At 47.2% G+C, this 19,196-nt stretch overlaps 1 protein-coding gene across 1 annotated transcript in view; it reads left to right on the top strand.

The window, feature by feature from the left end:
* Positions 1 to 16,296: 16,296 nt before the first annotated feature.
* The window catches only part of JMJD1C (jumonji domain containing 1C), a 342,620-nt gene continuing 339,720 nt past the window's right edge, over positions 16,297 to 19,196 (top strand). Inside the window, exon 1 of the mRNA XM_075348655.1 lies at positions 16,297 to 16,655. Coding sequence (XP_075204770.1) covers positions 16,476 to 16,655 — 180 coding nt within the window. The 5' untranslated portion in view covers positions 16,297 to 16,475. The remainder of the gene's footprint in view (positions 16,656 to 19,196) is intronic.

Raw genomic sequence — 19,196 nt, forward strand, 5'->3', positions numbered from 1 at the left:
ATGGGACACTGTGAGGAGGGGGCAGCATACATGGGACACTGTGAGGAGGGGGCAGCATGCATGGGACACTGTGAGGAGGGGGCAGCATGCATGGGACACTGTGAGGAGGGGGCAGCATGCATGGGACACTGTGAGGAGGGTCAGCATGCATGGGACACTGAGGAGGGGGCAGCATGCATGGGACACTGTGAGGAGGGGGCAGCATGCATGGAACATTGTGAGGAGGGGGCAGCATGCATGGAACATTGTGAGGAGGGGGCAGCATGCATGGGACATTGTGAGGAGGGGGCAGCATGCATGGAACATTGTGAGGAGGGGGCAGCATGCATGGAACATTGTGAGGAGCGGGCAGCATGCATGGAACATTGTGAGGAGGGGGCAGCATGCATGGGACAGTGGGAGGAGGGGGCAGCATGATGTGAGGACAATGTGCAGATCATATTTCATAATTGAGGAAGGTGTGGTGGGTATAATTTATAAGGGAGGGCAGTGTGTAGTTTATTAGGGGCAGTGTGACAGTCACAGTATATAAGTGGGGACGGTGGGAATATTTTATACTCATGCTATGTTTTGATGTGCCTGTGGTGATTCCCATTGGGGGGGGTTAGTGCCCTTCGTTTCTCATTGATACTTTTTCAAGTGTTTTACAGAGTAGATCTGCCTTAAACAGATGTCGTGTGCGAAAACTCAGTTTTACGTTGTCAATAAGGGGCGCGACCACTTAAAGTGCCTAGGGCAGCACGAAGGCAAAATACAGCCCTGTATACACACAGTATATTCTTTTCTGCCCTGTACGTCTCCTGATTTAGAACATTGTGTCTAGGTCTCAATATAATGTTTTTCAAAGGGAACAGCTCAGACACAATGCTGTGCGCAGACCACAGTCTGTATTATTGATGCACCTGTATCATGATGATTTGTAACCATAGTGGTAAAGTGTTATATACTTGGTGGAGCATCAGTATTCAGAGTTTGAGATGCAGGATCAGTTTTCATCCTTTGTCTACTAAGATGTGCTACAGCTGTTCAAGCTATAAGAGTTACTAATGCAACGGCATATTAAAATGTTTCTATACGTAGCTATGATGATCGGTTATTACTATAAGAAGAATATTTTTTGCAAAGCATTTTAATTTATATATGTTAATTAATAAGTGTTTGGGTTTATAAAGGTAGATGACAGATGAAAGATAGACAGATATATGCTTCTTAATGAATTAGGAGTATCTGACAAGTGGCGTGAACCTCCGTGTGCCACCCCAGAATGGCGTAAGGAACGCCACAGCTCATCATGTATTAGACAGGATGTGGCTTTGCACCGGCGCTTTTCCCCCATCCCACCCAAGCTCTGCCCATTTTAGTGGGGGTCAGAGAAGCTTGCATGAAAACGACAAGAGAACAAATATTTTTGCGCCAAAATTTTGTAAGTTTTCAAAGCAATTTACACCAGAATTTTGGAGAAATTGCCTTGATGACTAAAGACCTAAATGTATAATATATACTGTGTGTGTGTGTGTGTGTATATATATATATATATTAGGACCCCACCAATCACTAAAGGGCAGTCTTAATCCCTCTCTTATTCATCAGTGACCACTAGGACCACTGAGTGTGGATGAGTTGGGATAAAGTGCAGGTTATGCTGGCACCTTATCTCGCCATTTAATGTCAATCAGTATATATTGCCCCCCTATAAATTGATAAAACAGCAGATAGAGTGACAGCTCCTCACTCCTCATTGTGGTAAGATGACAACTTCTGTTCTTGTGATCTAGGCCCCCATACACATTAGACAAAATATGGTTGTACCCACCGATTTCAGTAGGACTGGTGTATGGTGGCTTTCCTCCCCTCACTAATGATGTTGGAGGAGAGAAGGATCAGGTATATACGGTCATATGAAAATGTTTTGGCACCCCTATTAATGTTAACCTTTTGTCTTTATAACAATTTGGGTTTTTGCAACAGCAATTTCAGTTTTATATATCTAATAACTGATGGACTGAGTAATATTTCTGGATTGAAATGAGGTTTATTGCACTAACAGAAAATGTGCAATCCACATTTAAACAAAATTTGACCGGTGCAAAAGTATGGGCACCTCAACATAAAAGTGACAATATTTTGTAGATCCTCCTTTTGCAAAAATAACAGCCTCTAGTCGCTTCCTGTAGCTTTTAATGAGTTCCTGGATCCTGGATGAAGGTATATTTGACCATTCCTGTTTACAAAACAATTCCAGTTCAGTTAAGTTTGATGGTCGCCGAGCATGGACAACCCGCTTCAAATCATCACACAGATTTTCAATGATATTCAGGTCTGGGGACTGGGATGGCCATTTCAGAACATTGTAATTGTTCCTCTGCATGAATGCCTGAGTAGATTTGGAGCGGTGTTTTCGATCATTGTCTTGCTGAAATATCCATCCCCTGCGTAACTTCAACTTCGTCACTGATTCTTGCACATTATTGTCAAGAATCTGTTGATACTGAGTTGAATCCATGTGACCCTCAACTTTAACAAGATTGCCGGTGCCGGCATTGGCCACATAGCCCCAAAGCATGATGGAACCTCCACCAAATTTTACTGTGGGTAGCAAGTGCTTTACTTGGAATGCCGTGTTTTCTTGCCTCCATGCATAACACCTTTTTGTATGACCAAACAACTCAATCTTTGTTTCATCAGTCCACAGGACCTTCTTCCAAAATGTAACTGGCTTGTCCAAATGTGCTTTTGCATACCTCAGGCGACTCTGTTTGTGGCGTGCTTGCAGAAACTGCTTCTTTAGCATCACTCTCCCATACAGCTTCGCCTTGTGCAATGTGCGCTGTATTGTTGACCGATGCACATTGACACCATATGCAGCAAGATGATGCTGCAGGTCTTTGGAGGTGGTCTGTGGATTGTCCTTGACTGTTCTCACCATTCTTTTTCTCTGCCTTTCTGATATTTTTTTTTGGCCTGCCACTTCTGGGCTTAACAAGAACTGTACCTGTGTTCTTCCATTTCCTTACTATGTTCCTCACAGTGGAAACTGACAGTTTAAATCTCTGAGACAATTTTTTGTATCCTTCCCCTGAACAACTATGTTGAATAATCATTGTTTTCAGATAATTTGAGAGTTGTTTTGAGGAGCCCATGATGCCACTCTTCATAGGAGATTCAAATAGAACAACTTGCAAGTGGCCACCTTAAATACCTTTTCTCATGATTGGATACGCTTGCCTATGAAGTTCAAAGCTCAATGAGGTTACAAAACCAATTTAGTGCTTTAGTAAGTCAGTAAAAAGTAGTTAGGAGTGTTCAAATCAAGAAATTGATAAGGGTGCCCATACTTTTGCACCGCTCAAATTTTGTTTAAATGCGGATTGCACATTTTCTGTTAGTACAATAAACCTCTTTTCAATCCAGAAATATTACTCAGTCCATCAGTTATTAGATATATGAAACTGAAATAGCTGTTGCAAAACCCCAAATTGTTATAAAGAAAAAAGGTTAACATTAATAGGGGTGCCCAAACTTTTTCATATGACTGTAGATTTACAAAATCAATTTCTTTTTTTGTTTTCTCAGGAGATAAGCTGTCTCTAGTGATGAGGGAGCACTACCATACTCGGTTGCTTGGAACTCGAAATGAGCAGTTCGGACGCTCTCATGGACTCGACTCGATTACCAAATATAATGGAATTCAATGGGAAATAAACATTTTTCCTGAAGAGCTTCATGAACAATGCTCAACTTTCCCATCGACTTCCATTATACTTGATACTCAAGTCAAGTCTGTACGAGTATCCGAGCGTCTGACCTACTGATTTCGAGTATCGATCACCCGAGTATATCAGTGCTCTCTCATCATCAGCTGTCAACAGAGCAAAATACACTCCTTCTATGCCATTGGAACTCCAAATTAATAATATTTGTTTTACAAGCGCTTGGGAAATCAATACAGCACACATACTATGTGGTGTACTGAAAGTTTCTGCTTTGTTACATTATGTGACCAGTTTATATAGTATCTCAATAAAGGAATAACAATGCACCAATAAGAGCTGCAGGGGTGTGTGCAGAAATGTGAAACTTCCCCACCCATCAGTGTTAGCTGAACCCTATGACATCATTCAGTTATAAGACGAAAAGGGTGGTGGTTGGGATAGACAGCCGTCAGATAAACAAACATTCAGACAATTTTGTAGTTCTGTTCGACATTCATCGTTGTATGGACAGTGGATAGCTTTAGACTATGTTCACATAACTGCTTTTAGTGTACTTCCAATGGCATATCTTCCAGTGTATATGCCAAAGACGTACTCCCAACTATGGAATTGTGTACCATATATTACTTTTTAGTTGCCAGTAGAAACCCCCCCCCCCCTCCTTGAATCATGTGACACATGATTTTTGTTGAATCTCTTTGGTTATTATTAGGGATAAGAAAACTCATGGAAGTTCGGGTTTGGCAGGTTCAGCCACACTTTAGTTAAAAGTTTGGTTTGGGACTTGGACTTTACCCGTACTTGATCCCAAACCCCATATAAGTCAATAAAGATCTGAACTTCAGTCCTGTAAAATGGCTGTAAAATGGTCGTAGTAATGGCTAGGGGGCTGTAAAAGGAAGCTAAAAGGGGCAATTGCTCTGCAAATAAATGTGAATAGAGAATAAATGAATAAAAAAGCTGCAACCCTCAGCTATCAGCTTTACCTTGACTGGTTATCAAAATAGAGGGGATCCCACTCAATTTTTTTTATTCATTATTTAAATAATTTTTAAACATGGCACGGGAGCCTCTCTATTTGTGATAACCAGACAAGATAAAGATGACAGCTGAAAGTTGCAGCCCCCAGCTATCTGCTTTACATGGGCTGGTTATCAAAAAAAGGCGGGAGACCATGTAATTTCTATCTTTTTTTTAACTTATTGTTCACAGCAGTGTAAAGGCGGCATCTTCCCCAGGCAAAAAAGGTTGTTGATTGGCTGTGCTGAAGTCTTTGAACAAACTTTATTAGTTTACGAATAGTATCTGAACTCCAAACTTTTTTTCTTAAAAAGAATCAGACACCCAGTGTGCGGTACAAACCCCGAACTTTAACGTTCAGGTTAGCTCATCCCTAGTTATTATTAGTCAAATGTGTTAAGGCTGCTTGTAAAAATTCAGCTGCCAGGAGGAGGACAACTGGTGCATTTTTCATACAAGGAACTTTTTACTATGGTGCATTATGCTCTGCATTTGAAATGCAGAACCAAGTGGATCCTCTTCGCTTAAGCTTGAAGGTCTGCTGTAAATCCAACATGTTTGTTTTAGTAAATTTGTTTTCCCATATTATATAAATTCTTTGACAATCTCTTTTTAGAATTCTCCATTGTCCTTATTAGTAATTTATGAATAAAGTGACAGCTGGAAGTTACCAGTTGGGGCTCTTTCTGCTAAAAATGCTGAATCTGTGCTATCTTTGGCAGACTATACACAGACACACCTTTTCGACCTAGTTGTCAATTTATTCATGCATTTATAACAGGTGATAATACAACATTTGACAGAAAGTAAGAAAATATGCTCCAGAATGATTTCATTGGGAATCCAGATATTTCCAAAAACAGACAGCCTTGGAAGGCTGAAGGGTCCTCAAGAACTGCTATCATTTTCCCAAAAATAAGACCTACCCCGAAAATAAGCCATAGCATGATTTTACAGGATTTTTGGATTATGCTTGAAATATAAGCCCTACTTTAAAAATAAGCCCTAGTTGCAGTCAGTCGGCATTAGGGGAAGTCAATCTGGAGAGTTATGTTGATGTTCCAGAATGTGATATGACTATATTTCAATAAATGTTGATTTTTTTTTTTATTCAAGAATAAATGTGGATTGTTGGTTTTGGAAGAAAAATAAGACATTCCCTGAAAATACTAAATAGGATAACTGAAGTGAGCACTAATCTATATTATGAGTGCAAGCCAAAAAAATACATAGTACATAAGGATAAGGCTGCACAAAGTTAGATAATAGTATAATGCTATAAGCATACCGAAAAACATTATTTTTTTCGGCTCTTTTACTACTTCTCTCCTTCCACTTTCAGTTCCTAAACTGTCCTCACTCCTCTCCAAAACTAATCTGCCTGGTTTTCCCGCCTCCAGGACTGTGAACTCCTCGGTGGGCGGGGCCAACCGCCTGGCCCACCCCCTGGTGTGAACATCAGCCCCTGGAGGAAGGCAACAAGGGTTTTGTGTTCTGACTTCGGTGTGCCTGCTGGGAGTGTGGGGTGTGTGGGTGTTGTATTCTGTGGCCCCTGGCTTGTCCAGGGCGCCACAAAATACTCACCAGTTGCAGACTTTCTCGATGTTACTGCAGGATAGTGAGGGACAGGGGGCTCCTATACTATTTCAAACACTAGGGGACCCTAGGCTTTCCTTAACCTCCAGATTACCCCTGATGGTGAGGATGCCAAAGTCCCATTCCTTACTATTCTCCTGACCAGAACTAAACTGTTTCCCTCCCCAGGAAAGGAAGGTGCAGTAGTGTGATGGCAACACCGAAAAATATAGACAGGCAAAAACTCAGACACACAGCAACCTCACAGGAACAAACAGTAAGAAACTGAGGAGAAAAGCAAGAGAAGGCAGCAACAAAAGAACATCAAGGGCTAACACCACAGCAATAAGGTACTACAACCACCAATAACACAACACCTCACCACACAAGTATAGAGAAGCTATAGCTGGCATTAATGGAATTGTCCAGCCAGCATATATAGGAGGGGAGGAATGTGACTGATTCTCTCACAACATGTGATCACATGAGACTAAGAAGAAGCCCAGCAAGGATTAACTCTTGCTAGCCTGCCCATGAACTACAGGCCTGTGAGTCGATGCTCGAGTATGCCTACGCAGATCACAGACAGCAGAGAAGTTAGCAGGCAGAGTAACAGAATCTGTAATCTCCACAGATCCTGATTGCTCTATGACAGTCTGCGATGTTTGAAAAAATCTCGAGACACTAACTTTTGCCATTTTTAGTAGCCCTTCTGTTCCATTCCAGTACCACATGACCACATTTGGGATTTGACGTATATCACAGTGTCTCCTGTGCGAAGCAGTGAGTGTAAAGGGTACTTTACACGCTGCGATCTCTGCGTACCCGCCCCCGTCGGTTGTGCGACACGGGCAAATTGCTGCCCATGGTGCACAACATTGCTTACACCCATCACACGGACTTACCTTCCCTGTGATGTCGCTCTGGCCGATGAACCGCCTCCTTTCTAAGGGGACAGTTTGTGCGGCGTCACAGCAACGTCACACGGCAGGCGTCCAATAGAAGCGGAGGGGCGGTGACGAGCGGGACATAACCTCCCGCCCACCTCCTTCCTTCCGCATTGCCGGTGGACGCAGGTAAGGAGATGTTTGTCGTTCCTGCTGTGTCACACATAGCGATGTGTGGTGCCGCAGGAACGACAAATAACATCGTACCTGCAGCAGCAACGACATTTTGAAAAGGAGTGATGTGTCAACGATCAACGATTTTGGACGTTTTTGCGATCGTTGATCGTCACTCCTTGTGACATGCTGCGATGTCGCTAACGGCGCCGGATGTGCGTCACTAACGACGTGACCCCGTCGATATATCGTTAGCGATGTCGCAGTGTGTAAAGCACCCTTAAGTCTATGACTGTCAATAAATCAGGAAGCACCACCCACAGCAAGCAGAAAACCAGAAGGAGTGGTGCAATGCTGAAAAGCAATCATAAGACAACCCCTTTAAGCTCAAAATGTTTACATGTATACTTAGGTGAAATCAACTAGATGTGCCCCATAGGTCTCATGAATGCAACAAAAAGCTTCTGTGTGATTTGGAATGGTAAACTATAAGCATATTTTTTGGGGGAAAATATATCATATAAATAATATTCATTAATAATATCGACCCTCTTAATTTTTAACTATCGGAAAGAAAACTGTGATCTCTTCTTAAAACCAGAGTGGAAATTGAATGGACTGAGATGAATTCAGTCTCTGTGTGGGCCTGGCATCATTTCTGAATCCTCTTACATTGTTTAGAAATGTTTGGTTTGTCACTGAAAATGAAGAACCATGTGATCCAGAACATCTGTGCCTTTTCCAGGCCACTCACCGCAGTCCCACATTATATCTTTGATACATTTTAAGAGAAGAAATGCTGTTCTGTTTTTGAAATATCTCTAATGTTATCGGAACCTGATGAACAAACTCAAGTTTTCATCTTAAAGATGCGGCCGTGTCTTGTTGCAGCTGACTAATGTAATGCATCACCTGAGGACTCACCAATGGCAGAACATTAAGTTGTTCTGCAGAGTCCTAGAATCAATTTTGCCTAATGGTCTAACATTTAGAAAATGCAGCAGTTGATGTATATTAACCAGGAAAAATTTGGGAGACATGCCCAAATGTCATTTTCTCATTTGGATCTTGAGGTAGTTCCAAAACAAAGATAATTATTTTGCCTTGTATTGAATCTATACTTCCAAAGAAAGTATATTTAGTAAGCTATCCATTGTGTCCACCCATATCCTGTCCACCGTCATTAACTTGAGAACGGCGGCAGCTATAGGCATAGAAGTGGTGTCTAGGTATAGTAAAGTAGCCATGCGCTACGCAATGAAACCACCTATAGCGCCACCTGGTGGAAAACAACGGCGTTAGCATTTTTATCTCGAAAATGGAACGAGATGGAGAAAAAAGTGAATTACAAAGTTGTAGGGCATCATCAATTTAATACGAATCGACACCTTGCATACAGAAATGCTATGATTAGAACGTGTAAAACTCACAAGGCTGCAGACGTGAAGTGATACCTCATGGAGACCTTCCTACAAGTCATTGGGTATGGTGGCTGTGTGGAGTGGCCTCCATGCTCACCTGACCTGACCTCAATGGACTTCTTTCTGTGAGGTCACATCAAAGAGCAGGTGTATGCGACCCCTCCACCAACATTGCAGGACCTACGACGACGTATCACAGATGCTTGTGCAAACGTGTCACCTACCATATTGCACAATGTGCAGCAAGATGCAGTATGCTATCCAGAGTCCAGAAGTGCATTGCAGCTGACCGTGGCCACTTTGAGCATGAAAGTTAAATGAGAGCCATTTGCGTGACCAGCATTCAATCTTTTGGGGAGATCATGGGTTTCATATCATAGCATTTCTGTATGCAAGGTGTCGATTCGTATTAAATTGATGATGCCCTACAATTTTTTAATTCACTTTTTTTCTCTATTTCGTTTTGTTTTCAAGATAAAAATGCTAACTCCGTTGTTTTCCACCAGGTGGCGCTATAGGTGGTTTAATTGCGTAGCGCATGGATACTTTACTATACCTAGACACCACTTCTATGCCTTTAGCTGCCGCCGTTCTCAAGTTATTGGCGGTGGACAGGATATGGGTGGACACACTGTATATAGGAAATTCTGTGTCAAGCAAAGTCAGTATCTGCATCACATCACTCCCCTCCGCCCTTATTAAAGTGACCTTGACCTGTCAACACTCCTGACAAGTCTATTTCAGAAAAAAAGCTTGTATTCCCCAACTATTCTGCAAATAGCCACTTTAGAGAACAAAATTACTAGAACTCTAGCGCCACCTATTTTACATAGCAATCCCGATCCTTTAGGCTATGTTCACACACTGCGTTTTTACCTGCGTTTTTTTTGTGCGCTTTTGCTGCAGAAATTTCTTGAGAAAATGGTTGTACCTTTCTGCAGACATTTCCCAGCAAAACCTATGGCAAAAAAATTAGCTGTGCGCACACGGCGTTTTTTTCTTAAGAAAATTCTTTCAGTAGATTTTCTTGAGAAAAACAATTGCATGCCACTTCTTTTCTGCAGCTAACTGCGTTATTCACTCCATTGACTGTAATGTAATCATGAAATCTCGCAGGGAATAACGCAGGTAGCAAATTCTGTGCGTTTAATTGCGTTTTCCTGTGTTATTCCCGCATTATTTCACATTTTTCGGGACATAATGTTCATCACTGCCTGCGGTTTGCAGGTAAGTGATGTCATTATGACAGGAAGAGGAAGCTAAGCAAAGAGTAAACCTGCCAAGTGACACACTGCAGGAATCAGAGTCTCTGTTTCGACTTTATGTTGCTCTTAGATTAGATGGCTAAAACCTGGTGATCGATTCCATTTAAAGAGCCTTGCACCATTACTTAGATACGAAGCCAAACTACACACTCTATTTCCAAACACATGTTTCTGGGTTTTTGCCCCTCATCAATTCAAAGCAGGACGTCTGATTTTGTTAGGTGAGATGAATCTGACCAGGTAATCTTAGGGGAAACATTTTTTTATTTGTGGAGAGCTTCAAACAAGAGTAATGAGACATTAGATATATAATGCTCCCTCCCTCTCCAAAATATGTGTGTGCAAATAGAGTATCTGGTTTGGCTAATCATTAGGGCTGAGCGGATTCGGACAGCAAAAGTCCGGATCCGTGCGGTTTCAAAGATCTCTGAGTGCACGATCCGGATCTGGCAATGGGGAAATTAATTGAAAAATAAAGAAAATAAGAATTAAGTGAGAGTTTCACACTTACGAGACTTCGTGTCATGGCGGCAAACTGCTTCCAGGTCGCGCATTCACTTCCTGTACTGCGCAGTACAGCTTTCCGTGCTTCCCCCGCCCACCGGCCGTCCTGTCGTCTGTGATTGGTTGCAGTCAGATGCGCCCCTAGCCTGTGACAGCGTCTGCCTGCAGTAATCGCAGCTCAGTCATTGGCTACACTCACAGCCAGCGGTCGTTCTCTATGGTCGCTAGCTGTGAGATTTAGCAGAGCTGGATGCATCACCGTGGGTCCTCGTGTGGATTACGTCGCACCTGTAGGGTGTTTGGGGTTAATAAAGTGGTGAAGGAGGGTGTGTTTTTGTATTTTATTCCAAATAAAGGATTTTTTCTCTGTGTTTGTGCTTATTTACTGTCACTTATAGATTAGTGATGCAGATATCTGATAGACGCCTGTGCCATCACTAACCTAGGGCTTAGTAGCAGCTGTGTGCTGTTATTAACCCCTCATTACCCCGATTGCCAATGCACCAGGGCAATTTGGGAAGAGTCGGTAAAGCACTGGGATTGTCACATCTAATGGATGCGGCAATACCGGGCGGCTGCGGGCTGAGAATACCGGCCCCCATCTGACTTTATCTTGTCTGGGGATCAAAATTAGATGGGACTGCACGTTGTAATTTTTAAACTTATTTATTTAAATAAAAAAAAAAAGCTGCATGCGGTTTCTCTTAGGCTATGTGTGCACTTTGCGTTGAGGTAGTTGCAGTTCTAAACGCATCCTCTGGCAGAAATGTTTTTTGCCAAATTTGGTTTTGAACACAAAAACGCTATAAATACGCTTGCGTTTTTGCCGTGTTTTGCCGCATTTTATTGCGATTTACATGCTTTTTCATTGCTTAACATCAGATGCGCATTGAAGACAAATATACTGCTAAATAAAGTTTAAACATTTAAACTCTATGAAAAAAAGGGAAAAAATTATAACAAATATCATGATTAAAATCATACACAAAATAACTGATAACTGTGTGTTAAAATTTATGTATAAAATAATGTTAAATTATTGATTTTGATAAATTTAATTGTCGGACTATGTGTGTGTGTAAAGGGACATATCATGCCCTTAATATAATGTCAAAAACGCATGCATTTAATTTGTCAAAAACGCATGTTAAACGCTAGGATTTTGATATAGAATGCGTTTTGCAACTTCTCATTGACTCTCATATTAGCAAAACGCTGCCAAAATGGCAAAAACAATTGACATGATGCTTCTTTAAACGCAGAGTTTTTTACAAAATTTCTGCATCCAAATCGCAGCGTTTTAAACAGCATTGTGCGCACAAGAAATCCCAATTTCCCATTGACTTTACTGGAGAATCAAAATGCATGCATTTTGGCATTAAAACGCTGCAGTTGAAAATGCAGCGGAAATGCATGAAAAAACGCAAAGTGCGCACATAGTCTTAGGCCGGAGTCACACTTGCGAGGGACTCGCACGAGTCTGACAGCGCATCACCAGCACAGCCGTGCACACTTCTGACAGGAGCGTGCATGTGTTTTTAGGTACATGCACGCTCATGTTTAGAGAGTGGTAGGCTGTGCTGGCTGATGTCATGCCAGACTCTTCCGACAGGAGCGCATGTGTTTCTGTCTACATGCACACTCACCATACTACTAACCCGCAGACACTTGCACTGCTTTCCCCAGTCCACCGTCCGTCCTGGCGCCTGTGATTGGTTGCAGTCAGCCGACATGCTGCTGTGGCGCCCTGGACTAGCCAGGTAGCCACAGACAAAACACACACATACACCCCCACCCCCGGACAGTTACATTAGTCAGACACAAAACCCTTGTTGCCTCCCTCCAGGGTCTGATGTCCACACCAGGTGGGGCGGAGCCAGGCGGTTGATCCACCCACCGAGGAGTTTACAGGCGTGGAGGCGGGAAAAGCAGTCAGATAGAGTTTGGAGGTGAAAGTGAGAGGTCACGTACTGCGAGTGTCTGGGTTGGAGCCCAGGCACTGACAGCAAGGTTGGCAGACGGTGGTGGCTGTCTGTAGGAGTTGGTGGAACTCCGCAGAGCCGTAAGGACCGAGGCTGGGCGGTGGCCCACCGGTACCGGACCGGGGAACGGAGTGCAGCTAAGCACACCCAGGCAGGGCCATCGGACCCCGACCAGGCTTGGAGCCGCCGACAATAGTCAAATCCGAATGTGACAGGAACCCCCGGGGTTCCCTAACAACCAAGTCCGATTGAAGGCAACCGCTCACACCGTGAGGACATACAGCCACCGCCACCGGCTAGAAGTCCAAGGGCCAGCGCCTGTGGGCAAAACGGGCTCCTCTAGTATCCATACACTGGGGAGCGGACTACCATTGGGAAGCCATTGGAGTCATCACAGTACACAAAGGTGCAGGGAGAGACAGCCACCATCACCTGTCCGGGGAGACACACTGCAGCCGGCTGCGGGACCCGTCCATCCAGCCGTTTGGTTTACCGGAGACGTTGTGCATCCATTGCTGAGTGAGTACACCCCGTGCCATCCGGCACCGCGCCGCGCTGTCCCTGCAACCCTGCACATCACCGGGCCCCGGGACCACCAACCCCTACCCACGGAGGGGGAAAACAACATCCCAGCTGCTCCCTACCATCGCTCCCGGGATCCCCATCACCAGCAGCGGTGGTGCCCATCTTCACCACAACCCGTGGGTGGCGTCACGGACTAAATCCCCAAACAAACCACCCCCTTTTCACTCACGTGCGAGGAGCGCCACTCGAGTCCCCGGATCCGGCCCACTGCTCAAATCACCGAGCAGCAGCAGCGCCAGACGCGAGCGTTAGCGAGCGCAGCGCCCCGCCGCCCGCGACACTGCCACTCAGGGTGGTGGCGCATCTAACTGCAACCAATTACACGCGCCGGTGGGCAGGCAAAGCAGGGAATATTGAATTGTCGGCTGCCGAAGGGAAAAGTTTGCAACCATGACACAGCCTCGGGTGAGTATACCGCACACACTCCTACCCCCTATCCCTTCCACCAACATTTTTAATCTCTGGATTCTGTTTTTTTCTTTTTTATTGAGCAGTGATCCGCCGGTCCCGGATTTTTTGCGAGTCTGAGCAGCTCTACTTCTCATCCTAATTCATGTGGAAAGGCTCCTTAAATGGGAGGTATTGACTTTCAGAATTGTTACATCCAACGGGTGGTTCAAATTCTTTTCCTCTCTGAAGAGGCAATTTGCATATTTAAATTCCCAGAGAAGCATTGCGTGACTCATAAGTCTCCTTATGCTGTCTTGGAAATCTCCACAAGGAGAAATGTTCCTCTGTAGAACCACTGAACTCAGCATGTCTGGCATCTATACCTCCTGGCAGATTGCTGTTATTTCTTGGGGGTTAATAGGAAATGTAGCAGTATACGCTTGTAAAATTAATGGCTGTCCATGAGTTTCCAGAACTTGAGATGGTATTTCATAGACAGGGTGACGTTATGCAGAGAATAGAGCTGGAGTGACAGAGGCTTCCGATTTTCACCCCAATTTGCATATAAATTCAATTGCTGAATTCTCAGTAACGGAGGAACGGGCTGGTCATGTGAAGGTGTTACTGGACTTGTCTTTGAAAGAACTACATGCTCATATAATTAGTCTTATGGGTGAAATGCTGCTGACAGATTCCCTTTAAGTAGAATTCATGTCTACAATATGAAAACAAAAATTGTGAAGAACTCAAATATAAGAAAAGTTTTGCAACTTGAGTTTTGTACCCAGATTTGTTCTTTCATTTTTTTATGTGTTTGGGACAAGATTGGGAGCCATGGACGCAGATTTTAAAGGCTTGTGCTCTCCCGGACAAGTTTGCACATGATGGCCACGAACCATCATTGCCTTTGTGCCTGTTTTTTTTTGTCTAGTTTTGTGTGTTTTATGCCTATTTTTTTTATTTGCAACTAATCCAGTATTCTATTTGCACCTTTTTGCAAGTCTATTTTGTATGTGCCCGCCTGTAGTAATTTCAGATGTTTTTGGCTAATACTTTATGTATGACATTTAAAAAAACTTGCAAAACTTTGAAGAACTCCACTCTAGAGTCTCCCCCCCCCCTGGTGTGTTTTTGAGGCAGCTCTTTTCTCCCCCACACCCTTCCCGGTGTGTTTTTCAGCCTGCCTGTTTTCCCTCCTCCCCTGTGTTTTTGAGGCTGCCCGTCTCCCCCCCTCCATGTGTTTTTGAGGCTGCCCGTCTCCACCCTTTTGCTGTGTTTTTAAGGCTGCCCATTTTCCCCTCTTTGATGTCTTTTTGAGGCAGCCCGTCTCACCCCTCTGCTGTGTTTTTGAGGCTGCCCGTCTCCACCCTTTTGCTGTGTCTTTGAGGCTGCCCGTCTCCCACCTGCGCTGTGTTTTTGAGGCTGCCTGTTTCTCCCCTCCCTCTGCTGTGTTTTTGAGTCCACCCATTTCCCCCCTGTGCTGCTTTTGAGGCACCCTGTTTCAGCCCCTGCTGTTTTTGAGGCTGCCCATTTCTCCCCGTTGCTGTGTTTTTGAGGCTGCCCACTCCCCCCCTCTGCCCTCTGCTGTTTTTGAGGCTGTCTGTCTCCCCCCGTTGTGTTTTTGAGGCTGCCCGTTTCTCCCCCCCCTGCTGTTTTTGAGGCAGCCTGTCTTCCCCTCGTTGTGCTTTTGAGGCTGCCCTTCCCCCCTCTGCTGTTTTTGAGGTTGTCTATCTCCCCCGTTGTGTTTTTGAGGCTCCCCTGTTGTGTCTTTGAGGCTGCCCCCCTGCTGTATTTGAGGCTGCACCCCCCCATTGTGTCTTTGAGGCTGCCCCCCCTGCTGTTTTTGAGGCTGCACCCCCCCATTGTGTCTTTGAGGCTGCCCCCCTGCTGTTTTTGAGGATGCCTGTCTCTCCCCTCTGCTGTGTTTTTGAAGCTCCCCCCCCCCCGCTGTTTTGGGGATGCCTGTCTCTCCCCTCTGCTGTGTTTTTGAGGCTCTCCCCCCCCCCCGCTGTTTTGAGGATGCCCGCCTCCCCCTCTGCTGTTTTTGCGGCTATCTGCCCCCTGCTGTTTTTGAGGATACCTGTCTCCCCCCTCTGCTGTGTTTTTGAGGCTACCCCCCCCCCCCCCGCTGTTTTGAGGATATCTGTCTCCCCCCTCTGCTATGTGTTTTTGAGGCTGGTACAATAATTTCCTAAACATATTTTTTGCAACTTTGCACATCAAAGAGGTTGAAAAACAGTTCAAATACTGCAAATAAAGACCATTTTTTACTTTGGTGACACTTCATGACGTGCCTGCGCCATGTTACAGAATCTGACACAAAAAAACAGCAACAAACACCTCAAAATCGCAAAATTATTAAAAAAACGATGACTCGGGGCCAGTAAGCGCTCTGCAGAGTCCAGGCTGGTGTGTGCGGCCGGTGGCACCGTGCACACGTCTCCGGGCCCCCAGCAGTGATGACAACCAGCAGAGCCGGTGCCAGGAGGCGCCCGGTGCCTTCACCTCTCTCAGGGTAACTGAGGTCTTTCAAGGGAAAGTAATTAATATTTCCCACATCTGTCTCCCGCGCCCCGGCAGCCATTGGCCGCTGTGATAATACAGCTTATGATTGGTACAGGCTGACGTGACACAGACGTGACTGTGCGGGGCTCCGGGGACGGGGACCGGGGAGAATTTCGGGGTACTCTTTTGAAAGCCCTAGTGAAGTCTGGCGGAAGGACACAGTCTGCGCCGTGAGTCTCGTACATCTGACACGGGCGGAGCGGTACCAGTGTGTGTAAGCGCAGCCGGCGCTCAGTGTCAGGCTGCCTCGGGCTGTGAGGGGGACACGGCAGCGGCGGCTGGAGCCGGCACAGTTCACAGTCCGGGCTCCTCCGAGCCGGGGCGTCACTATGCGCGGCCGCCGCTTATAAGTCTCCCTGGATCCTCCGCTTTATTCTTCCCGGGACTGGAGGCCATGGCGCTGGGAGCGCGGCCGGAGCTGGTTGGGAAGCGATTCGTGTGTGTGGTCCGAGGAGGAGAGGAGCCGCCGGAGCTCGGGGAGATCGGGCAGATCGGGCAGATCGGCCGATGGGGTTGGAGATCCGGAGTCATACGAGCCGTGTCTCATCGGGACAACAGCAACCCAGAACTATCGGTAAGAGTCGGTGTATGGGGGGCATCCAGCCCTGGTGTGTGGGGGTATTCAGCCCGGGGTATAGGGGAATCCAGCCCTGGTGTGTGGGGGCATGTAGCCCTGGTGTAGGGGAATCTAGCACAGGGTATAGGGGCATCCAGCCCTGGTGTGTGGGGGGCACCAAGCCTGGGGTATAGGGGCATCCAGCCCTGGTGTGTGGGGGCACCCAGCCTGGGGTATAGGGGCATCCAGCCCTGGTGTGTGGGGGCACCCAGCCTGGGGTATGGGGGGCATCCAGCCCTGGTGTGTGGGGGCACCCAGCCTGGGGTATAGGGGCATCCAGCCCTGGTGTGTGGGGGCACCCAGCCTGGGGTATAGGGGCATCCAGCCCTGGTGTGTGGGGGCATGTAGCCCTGGTGTAGGGGAATCTAGCACCGGGTATAGGGGCAATCCAGCCCTGGTGTAGGGGAATCTAGCACCGGGTATAGGGGCAATCCAGCCCTGGTGTGTGGGGGTATTCAGCCCGGGGTATAGGGGCATCCAGCCCTGGTGTGTGGGGGTATTCAGCCCGGGGTATAGGGGAATCCAGCCCTGGTGTGTGGGGGCATGTAGCTCTGGTGTAGGGGAATCTAGCACCGGGTATAGGGGCAATCCAGCCCTAGTGTGTGGGGGTATTCAGCCCGGGGTATAGGGGCATCCAGCCCTGGTGTGTGGGGGCATGTAGCTCTGGTGTAGGGGAATCTAGCACCGGGTATAGGGGCATCCAGCCCTGGTGTGTGGGGGGCACCAAGCCTGGGGTATAGGGGGCATCCAGCCCTGTTGTGTGGGGGCACCCAGCCTGGGGTATAGGGGCATCCAGCCCTGGTGTGTGGGGGCATCCAGCCCTGGTGTGTGGGGGCACCCAGCCTGGGGTATAGGGGGCATCCAGCCCTGGTGTGTGGGGGCACCCAGCCTGGGGTATAGGGGCATCCAGCCCTGTTGTGTGGGGGCACCCAGCCTGGGGTATAGGGGCATCCAGCCCTGGTGTGTGGGGGCACCCAGCCTGGGGTATAGGGGCATCCAGCCCCTGGTGTGTGGGGGCACCCAGCCTGGGGTATAGGGGCATCCAGCCCTGGTGTGTGGGGGCACCCAGCCTGGGGTATAGGGGCATCCAGCCCTGGTGTGTGGGGGCACCCAGCCTGGGGTATAGGGGCATCCAGCCCTGGTGTGTGGGGGCACCCAGCCTGGGGTATAGGGGCATCCAGCCCTGGTGTGTGGGGGCACCCAGCCTGGGGTATAGGGGCATCCAGCCCTGGTGTGTGGGGGCACCCAGCCCTCAGTATCCAGCCCTGGTGTGTGGGGGCACCCAGCCCTCAGTATCCAGCCCTGGTGTGTGGGGGCACCCAGCCCTCAGTATTCAGCTCTGGTGTGTGGGGGCACCCAGCCCTCAGTATTCAGCTCTGGTGTGTGGGGGCACCCAGCCCTCAGTATTCAGCTCTGGTGTGTGGGGGCAACCAGCCCTCAGTATCCAGCCCTGGTGTGTGGGGGCACCCAGTCCTGATGTCTGGGGGTATCCAGCCTGGGTTATGGGGGCATCCTTCCCTGGTGTGGGGGGTTCTGCTGGGCATGAGCTGCACTGGAGACCTGCCGGACCTCTGGGGGCCACACGGTCACTTACTGGGACACACACTTGTGCAGCATGTTGTCCTCCCAGTGCTGGGCAGCAGGGGCCGGTCTGCCAGGGGCACTGCCACATGTCAATTACATCTGACATTTTGGCACTTTCTTGTTACTTATTACAACTGTTGCTCCCATTGCTTCTTACATGGAAGCCCCCCTCTACATTTATGGGTGACTGGCCCTTTAATAGGGTCACATTACACATGGCAGCTCTCCTGTGGTGTGTGATCACATTACTGATGCAGGGGACCCCTGTGTGCTGGGCACAGGGGCTTTATTCTGCAGGGGGCTTCCCACTGTGGGAATATAGAAGAGACTGAAAATGGTAACTGGGGTCCAAAGTGGTGTGATGCCAGCAGCGCCCCCGCCACGTGTGTGGGACACTGTGTAGCTGCTGGGCCTGATGACTGGGGGGGCTCAGACTCCTGTATTCAGCGCCCCCTCTTGCTCATCCCATGTTCTTGGTCACATCTTGGGCAGCTCGTCTGCTCTTTTCTCGTATTGTTTACGTCCTTGGTCCCGTGTTTTCTTTCCTGTCTAGTAAAGCGTGGGTCACAGTTTGTGGGGCTGAGCTGCTGCTCACAAAGTCTGAGCTTATGGAGAGGACACTGGAAAGTGTGAGGGGTCCGTGTGGGGGATCTGGGCTTCTCACCGGTCTATTCGGGGCTTATGCTGCGTATTCTGGGGGTGCTAGAGAATAGAAGTGTGGGGTCTGCGAGATCTGTTTTGGCTTTCAGAGATCTATAATGGGGGACTTGGGACAGGAAAAATATTGAGGGTTTTCATATGGAATGCTTGTAATGTTTTGGGGTGCTGATAGTTTATGCAAGCATATACTAGGGGTATAAGGCATAATATTGGGGTTGCAGTATGAAGGAGTATGGGGTGCTTGCAGATGTGTTT

Source organism: Anomaloglossus baeobatrachus, chromosome 5 (assembly GCF_048569485.1).
Source record: "Anomaloglossus baeobatrachus isolate aAnoBae1 chromosome 5, aAnoBae1.hap1, whole genome shotgun sequence".
In the NCBI taxonomy this organism is placed as follows: Eukaryota; Metazoa; Chordata; class Amphibia; order Anura; family Aromobatidae; genus Anomaloglossus; species Anomaloglossus baeobatrachus.